The sequence below is a fragment of the Leptosomus discolor genome, chromosome 1, assembly GCF_034619465.1.
Source record: "Leptosomus discolor isolate bLepDis1 chromosome 1, bLepDis1.hap2, whole genome shotgun sequence".
Classification (NCBI taxonomy): Eukaryota; Metazoa; Chordata; class Aves; order Leptosomiformes; family Leptosomidae; genus Leptosomus; species Leptosomus discolor.
The window spans coordinates 32,263,576-32,271,325 of record NC_141391.1 but is presented as its reverse complement, the minus strand read 5'-3'; the positions used below and the strand labels follow the sequence as shown (position 1 = coordinate 32,271,325).

Here is a 7,750-nt window from a genome sequence, read left to right as displayed (position 1 = left end):
AAGAGGGGACAGACGTGGAGAAATTGGGTTATGAGGAAATACACTGACTTCATTTCCAACTCAGCGTTGCGTCACTGGCCGTTGACAAGTGCATTTACCAGCCGCAGGCCTCCCACTTAACAGCGCATAGCAACTCCCAACGCAAGGCGCTAGATCCCCACTTTCCCTCACCCTGCCTCCACTGCAGGCAGCTACCACAGCAGCCCAGCCAAGACCCCTGCTTGTCACCACCATGGTCCTTCCCTGCCACCAAGTCTGGTTTAACATCTCCTCCCCGGTGCCTGGCAAAGCAGCAAGACTTGCCCTTTTCCCTGAGAAACTGAAGGCAGCAATGCATTTTTGGGAAGCGTGGTGCAGCCAGCAGCAAAACCACTTCTCTTGAAGCCCACTGGAGAGATGAACAGAACAAAATCCTGCATCTCAAGAGCTTATGAACTGACGCTTTCCTACAAAAGACTGAAGGGAGACTTCCCATCAGAGGCTCGGCCATGCAGAAAAGCATACAAGATCCATAGAAGCATGTAACCTAGGCACAGAACCACAGAAATACAGACTAGTTTGGGTTGGAAGGGACCTTTAGAGGTCATCTAGTCCAACCCCCCTGCAGTGAGCAGGGACATCTTTAGCTGGATCAGGTTGCTCAGAGCCCCGTCCAACCTGACCTTGAATGTTTCCAGGGATGGGGCTTCTACCACCTCTCTGGGCAGCCTGTGCCAGAGTTTCGCCACCCTGGTGTGTCATGTTTGCACACACATGCCAATCAGCCCGGACTACAGACAGGCTGGCACACCATTTGCTGTAAGCCATTCAACCCAACAGCGAGGCTGCGCTCATCATGCCTTTAAGCACTTGCTTTTCAAAGCAGCACCTCATCATTTGTACGTGTACTGCCACGCTGCAGTTAGCTCCAGGCCTGGGCCCAGGGTTCCCAGCCTCAGCGTAGCTAGCCGAGCAGCCAGGCAGGGGGAAGAGCTGCTTTTACACACACACACCAGCCCTGCTCAGTTTTAAACACTTTGGCTCACTGGAAGCGTGAGCCAGGGGTATTGGGGGCTGCACAGCCAGATCAGGGGCTGCATGGCCGCACAAGCACTGCCCTGCCCACACTAACCTTACTCCACTGAGGAGCAAAAGTCTCAAACCAAGCAAGTGCTTACTGTCCCCTTCCTTTAAGGCTCCTAGATTTTAACAAAGATGCAACAGGAAGGGTAAGGTAACAACCTCACCTGGCCCCATTAAACAAATCCTGTGCAAGGAAAGCAAGAGCTGTGACTGTATTGAGGCTTTGAACCTGCCTCCCTCCCTTTCAGCCCCACGGGGTGAAGGCAGAGCAGATCCACTTACAATGCTCAGATTGCACCGAAGTTGTACCTCAGACAGAAGCACAGCTGGCCCAAAAGCCCTTCTTGGAAAAGCTAAAAAAAAAAAAACCAAAAAAAAAAAAAAAAAACCAAACGTAAATGAAGTTCCCACAGAACTAAAGTAGGGTGCGTTCAAACCAGACAGGAACCCCCAAGATAACTAGGGCACGCTCCAGCCCCGCCTCCCCAGCCAGTATCGCACTCCTCCCAGCCTGCTGCCGCATCTATCTCACCCCCGCAGAAACCTACCTCCACCTCAGCCCTCCGCCAGCAGGGGCCAAGAGCCAACAGGAGACAGCAAAGCCCTGGAGGCCTGCGGCCCCACAGAGAACAGCAGGCGAGTGGGTCGTGCCCTTCCCTTTCAGACACCGTAACCTCCCAACCTCTGCCGTCACCACCACAGGAATTAAGAGTTCATGATTTGCAGTCCCAGGCAGCGTCCCTCGTCAGCAGCAACATAAAGCCCCTCGGCCCAGCCAGGGCTCTGCGGAGGTGTTTTGTCTTCCTTTATTCAATCCGGACTGCCACGAGGTCAGACAGGCAGAAAGCGCAAGGGACCCGTTGCTGTTGCATCTCGGCAAGAACCAGAGGAGCAATGGCCAGTTGCCCCAGGTCTGCCAGATGCATTTCCTAACTGGGAACAGCAAGTTACAAATGCCCAGGTCAAACTCAAGCCCAGCCACGCTCCTGCTTTGCGGTAAGCCTAGGACAGGGCTCAGCCCTCCCAACATGGCCCTCCCCAAGTAGAGGAAACCCCAAAACCCTGCAACTGGACCAAGTCCCAGTTAATCTGCTCCTGAACAGCTGTCAAAGACAATGGAGCTGGCACCACAGCCAGGCAGTGTCGGAAAACCTAGCGATTCCACCCTCTCCCCAGTGTTCCCAGTACTGAGGCTCAGAGAGAGTGCTCCATCCATCCCATCTGATCCTGAAGTCACGCTACAACTGAGGACAGACTCAGAGATCCTTGTCTGACAAAGAAGCTCAGCCAGCACTCAGCTTGAGTAGCACATACTCCACTCTGGGTTTGGGTTTTCAGTTGGTTTTTTTTTTTTTAAGTTAATTTTGGTATCTCCTTCAGAGAAAAGTCTCTGTGCAATCATGACAGATGAAAGGTTGTCCCCTCCATTATGATGACTTCTCTTGGGCTTTGCCTCATCGCACTCCAATGCCACAGGCAGAAACTGGATGAAGCCCATCGGAGACAGTCAAGCTGCAGTGCGATAGGACCAGGCCACACCACTGACACTACCAAACCCGTGGACAAACACATTGCTGCAACCTCTCCTGTAAGTCACCCTAAGAAACACACTAGACCAAAAGGTATCACCTAGGATGGGTTTAAATGAGTTTTATTTTAGACAACCTACATGACAAGATGTTTGGTGGTGTGTTTTTTTTTTTCTTTTTTTTAAAACAATGCCTCCACTCCAAATCAGGGTCAAAATAAGTGAATAAAGCTCAAGATGACATCAGTCCAGTTGTTAGACATTGCCGATTCCTGGTGTTGTGCCGATGAAGAAGAAACAGCAGCCAGCTATGAAGACAGGTGATCCAAAACCATACCGTTTGATTCGTTACTGAAACAAGAGCAGCAAGTGTTAGCTCAAGGTCACGACAGTCAGGGCGAGTTCCCGCAACTCATTCGTGTATTCCCCCATTCAATCTGAGCTGCCACAGTCAGGCAGGCAGAAAGCGCAAGGAAGTTATTTTTGCATCTTAGTGCAAACCAGAGAGCAACAGGGAAAGTGCTCATGGTCTATCAGAGGATGCTGATCGTTTTTACAGCCGCACGCAGCAACCGGCACCAGCTGCCGCACAAGCCAGACTGGGTGCTCGCTCCCACCCCTTTTTGGTTGACGCCCCAAGTTTCAGATTTCCTCTCAAGTAAGAGCCCATCTCAAAACAAGTCCTAAGGCTTACACTTACACGCTGTCTCTTACAAGAGCTGTACCAAGAAGCTGGAACGTTTTTTTTGCCCACTGGAACACCCTGCCCCTCCTACTGCATCTTGAAGTTACTGAAACCGTCTGCCCAAGCAGGGGAGACGCACACGAGCTTCCAGGTACCCTCCAGGTGACCGACTGCTCTAAGGGCCAGGACAGACACCGCCCTTCAGCCAAGGCAGGGGAGGTGGTGGGTCTGTTTTGGCCCCTTTAGTCGGGCTCTGCTCCGCACCACAAGTTGGTTCATCTTTACATGACTTGCATACCAGACAGCCTGTAAGAGGCTTTACAGACAAATTTAGCTGGCTATAAACGGACTTTCTAAGTCCACAATGACTGGGCAAAGCAATTGGTGATCCCACACTGCTTGTCTGCAGTGAATTCCATGGCTCTCCAAATAAGCCAAAAAATGTAAAGTGTTGGGATCCAAATGCTGTTTCGTTCCAACGTGGAGTAGCTGAAGATAAAGCAGACCACAGGGGCTGAGCTCAGGCAGTTGGAGATTCCAGACAGAATAAGGTGAACTACTCTGTCAAGAACTGCCACGTTCCCAGATTTAGGGCGATAAATTAAATACACTGCAGACAGTTCGCGCATAATGAAATAAGGGCACCAGATTAAGGGGAAGATGGAACGTGACCATATAAGGTACTTTAGAATTAACCCCCGCAAGAGGATTCCAAAAGTGCTCCATTTCAGAGAACGTTGCCTTTAATCTAACAGTTTAAAGCCGTTACCCATCACACACATCTCACCAGAGCAGTTCTTTCTGCATTTTAGCCATTAAGTCACTGTGAATCATTGCAGGGAAACTACGTCCCCTTTCAGTATAACTGAAGAGCAGACAAGGGAAGGTCCAGCCACTTAGCGTAACACCAAGCAGCCATTAGGCTGTACTCACATGAACTTTTAAGTTTTTAAACCAGCAGCTGCTGCTCACCTTTAACAGGGATAGGATAGAACAAGCAATGCACTGAAAGAGCTGATCATGTATCAGGCACATTCACCCTGTTCAGGTCAGTACTTACACATTTCTCAATTTCCAAGCCGTCCTTAAAGAAAATCATATATGGGGTCACGCCATCCTCACGGAAATCCAGGAGCGCCACCATACCATCTGGATTCATGTTCTCTCCTACAAAGAACTTCAGAGAAATGTGGTACTCAGACATTTAATGATCTATTAGCAGGAGAAACTGCCTTTTTTATGCAAGAAAGCTGTGACATCTGTAAGTTCAGTTTAAAAGTCTCCCTGGCCAGCTGCAGGGATTTTGCTCTCTGCAGCTTGTCCATTTTAGCCCCATGGAACTTTACCACACTGCTATGAACAACAGAGTAAGACACAGCAGGGGCCAAAGTGATCCATCTTTCAAGTCTTTAACTTCACGGTTCCTAAATGGTGCCAACTACACACACAGCTAACTACAAGCGTTATAAGCCGAAGTGAGACCCCGAACACCTGGAAGTCTTTTGCTATTTCTCCTCCCTGAGTCTCACAGCCCCTCACACTCTCAGAGCAGGGCAAGTGAGACGTCCTCACAACAGGAGCCCTCAAAACTCTCAAGGACCTAGTTCAGCAGATGAACCAATCGCAGCTTGTATCACTGTGATAGTAATGTAAGGAGATACAAGTTTTATTACCTGGTAGTTTTTGAAGTTAGCAAGGATGTGTTTGATTTGTTCTGCAGCCCCTGTCATGAAAGGCTTTACTCTCTCTGGCTTGTGTTCCTCAAGTCTGGCTTTGATTCTGGAAGGGAAGAAAAAGCTCTGAAAACACGTTCCAGCTTAATAAGTTCACTGTGCAGCATCACATCATAGCAGAAAGCGCTATTAGGACTCAAACTGGTCGATTTTGCTGCCTTCCCCCCCTCTCTCCCTCTCAAAGCTCCCAAATTTTAAAATTAATTTTGGTAACAAATTAGCAGAACAGTGCCTGCCACTCATATCAAGCTCATTTGACTTCTAGGCTAGTGGTAGAGAAAAATTAGCAAGCCATTTCCAAAGCACCAAGAATACGATCTATCAGTATCACAAAGCATTTTCACCTTTACTACTAACCCACTGAGCCACAAGCAATAGAAATTATACCTTGAATTAGCAAAAAAGTTCCATTCACGCACATTACTTTTGGACATTTAAACTGTCAAGTTAGAAAAGCTTCAGGAAGCTTTTCTTCATCACCTCACCCCCCTTCCACATGAATGTTTGGCATAGAGGAATCCAAAAGAAAACAGAAAGGTTACAAATAATATCCAAAGCACGTGATCGGGTCCTCTACCTCAGCCAAGATAAACTTAGATATTCCAATATCAATTCTTCAGAGCTCCAGCTTTGCCAAGTATTAAGACATTATTGATATTCACAGCCAGTTTGGCACCTGTATCAGAACTAACACCTACCAGGAACAAAGTTCAATGCTGTTTTTAAAATCTCAGTGACCTAAACATTTTGCAATCCCATTTAAAGAAAAAGCCTACCAACACTTACGCTTTCATGTAGTCCTTGATGTACTTCTTGTAGGATTCTTTTGTAAAGCTGGTTTCCTGAAGGTGGTGGTTTATTACTATATCAACACCAGTTATGACCGTGGCTTCTGTTCCATCTCCCTCAGGACCTTCAGCAGAGGCATTGCCACCAATTAGAGAGTCATCAATTTGACCCTCTGTCCTGGTGACCATCTAGATTTAGAGACATCAAAAAACTTAACGGCTCTGCAAAAATCTTAATGCTACCGCTCTTACACATCTATGACCTGACAGCAGGGCATGACTTCAGAGCCACAGTTAAGTGCAAGGAACCTGACTGCAGCCCGAACGCAGATTTCTTAAGCCAGGCTCCTCTCCCGGTGCCTGACCAAAGCTTCCTTACACACCGGCGCTGCACTCCAGCTCGGCTGCCCCGGGCCCTCTCACGCACCACTCGCAGCAGCAGCCGGCCCTGCCCTGGCCACACACGCACCAGGCCCTGGTGGGTCTCCCCCTCTCGGACCCCTCGCAGGGAAGGCAGCCCCCTCTCCCCAAACCCTGCCTCCACCGCCGGCCCGGCAGGCCCAGCTCCGCAGGGCGGCCGGGCCCTGAGTCACCGCAGCGAGGCCTGCCTGCCTGCCTGCCAGCCAGCCTCCCCCCTCACCCTCCCTCGGGGCGGGCGGGCCACTCACCTTCCCCTCCACTTCCAGGCACAGGCCGTTCGCCACCTCCCGGATCTTGTAGATGTCCGAGAACATCTCGTCCTCTGCGGGGGGACAGACACACACACACACAGGCGGCCGCCGCCGCGTCAGCCTCCGCCCTCCACCTCCCCGCGCCGGGCCTGCCCGCGGCCACCTTCCCCTCACCGGGCCCCGCCGCGCTCCGCTCCGCCTCCCCAGGCCCCGCCGCCTCGGCCCGGGCGCTCCGTGTCCCGTCCATCCATCCCCCCCCCCCCGCGCCCTCCGCGTCCGCCCGCACTGCACATGCGCGGCGCCGCCAGGCCCAGCGGCCCGGCCCAGGCCGCGGCCAGCCGCTTCCCCCCCCCTCCCCCGACTGAGGAACGAACCCCCCGCCCGCCCCTGCCGGCCCCCTCCCCCGCGCCGCCGCCCTTACGGCTGATGCAGTCCCGGTAGATGATCATGGCGGCGGCGGCGACGGTGGAGGGCGGCGGCGCGGGTCTCTGCGCAGCGACCCGAGAGCGGGCGGGAGCGAGGCGGAAAGGGCCGAGTCAGCGCCTGCCCGAGCTCATATAGCGGGCACGTCCCGGCGCGTCATCGCGCAGGCGCGCGCCCGCCCTCTCTCCCTCCTTCCTTCGTCCTCCTCCTTCCTCCTTCCTTCTCCTCCTCCTCCTCCTGCAGTAGGAGCAGCAGTAGCTGCTCTCCCCGCCCCAGGGCGGCTGCCGGGCAGGGGAAGCTGCGGAGGAAGGGCAGGGCAGCCCAGGGCGGCGGTGGGCCTGGCCGTGCTTGGACTGGCAGGTGTGCCCAGCGGCTGTAGCCTTCCGTCTTCCTCCTGATGATTTGTTGTTTTTTTTTTTTCTACTGGCCCGGGCCAGTGCCTTCTCCAAATACATGATGTTTCTAAATAGGCAAATAATTAATAAGCTGTTAGACTCCTCCTGTTAGTACTCCCTCAGATAAGTTGAGGTGGGTCTGTCTAGAGACACTACTTCCGCACTTGCGAAAGGGCTGGTTGGGGCAGGTGTATTTTCCATATTTTTCCACCGATAAGTGAGATTAAGCCCAGCGGTCAGGGTCGAGATGAAAGGCAGAAGGACAGTAATGCCTAGGCCTCTAATTTCCCTCCTACACATACTCTTCTGCAGCAGGCTGTCACAGTGGAAGTAAATGCAGACCTCCCTTGAACCCTGATTCTTAGGGGCACATTGATAAACTGCCTTCAAAAGGCATCATGGAACCTCAAATGCTTAGTGCTGCTAATGATCCTGGACTTGACAGAGACATCAGGCCACAGGATA

General features: G+C 52.0%; 1 protein-coding gene and 2 non-coding genes across 3 annotated transcripts; all 3 read right to left on the bottom strand.

Annotated features, from left to right (window-relative positions):
- Window positions 1–1,856: 1,856 nt before the first annotated feature.
- LOC147416202 (small nucleolar RNA SNORA31) lies at window positions 1,857–1,988 on the bottom strand. The gene has a single exon (XR_015184244.1). It is a non-coding gene; the product is annotated as a small nucleolar RNA SNORA31 (small nucleolar RNA).
- A 709-nt stretch (window positions 1,989–2,697) lies between these two features.
- On the bottom strand, window positions 2,698–6,983 carry TPT1 (tumor protein, translationally-controlled 1). Its single transcript, XM_086481959.1, has 6 exons — window positions 6,889–6,983; window positions 6,465–6,538; window positions 5,795–5,985; window positions 4,949–5,054; window positions 4,336–4,452; window positions 2,698–2,941 (listed from the first exon to the last, which is right to left on the bottom strand). The coding sequence occupies exons 1-6, from the start codon at window positions 6,914–6,916 to the stop codon at window positions 2,939–2,941; spliced, it is 519 nt and encodes a 172-aa protein (XP_086338085.1). The 5' UTR covers window positions 6,917–6,983; the 3' UTR covers window positions 2,698–2,938.
- LOC147416201 (small nucleolar RNA SNORA31) lies at window positions 3,007–3,136 on the bottom strand. Its single transcript, XR_015184243.1, has one exon. It is a non-coding gene; the product is annotated as a small nucleolar RNA SNORA31 (small nucleolar RNA).
- Window positions 6,984–7,750: the final 767 nt, after the last annotated feature.

Bases quoted from the DNA above. Each gene is read 5' to 3' on its own strand.
- TPT1 (XM_086481959.1), bottom strand. From the start codon at position 6,916: ATGATCATCTACCGGGACTGCATCAGCC. The intron at 5,055-5,794 runs GTAAGTGTTGGT...CTTCCCTTCCAG, and splicing joins ATCAAGGACTACATGAAAGC to AATCAAAGCCAGACTTGAGG. The intron at 4,453-4,948 runs GTAATAAAACTT...ATTTCTCTGAAG, and splicing joins CTAACTTCAAAAACTACCAG to TTCTTTGTAGGAGAGAACAT.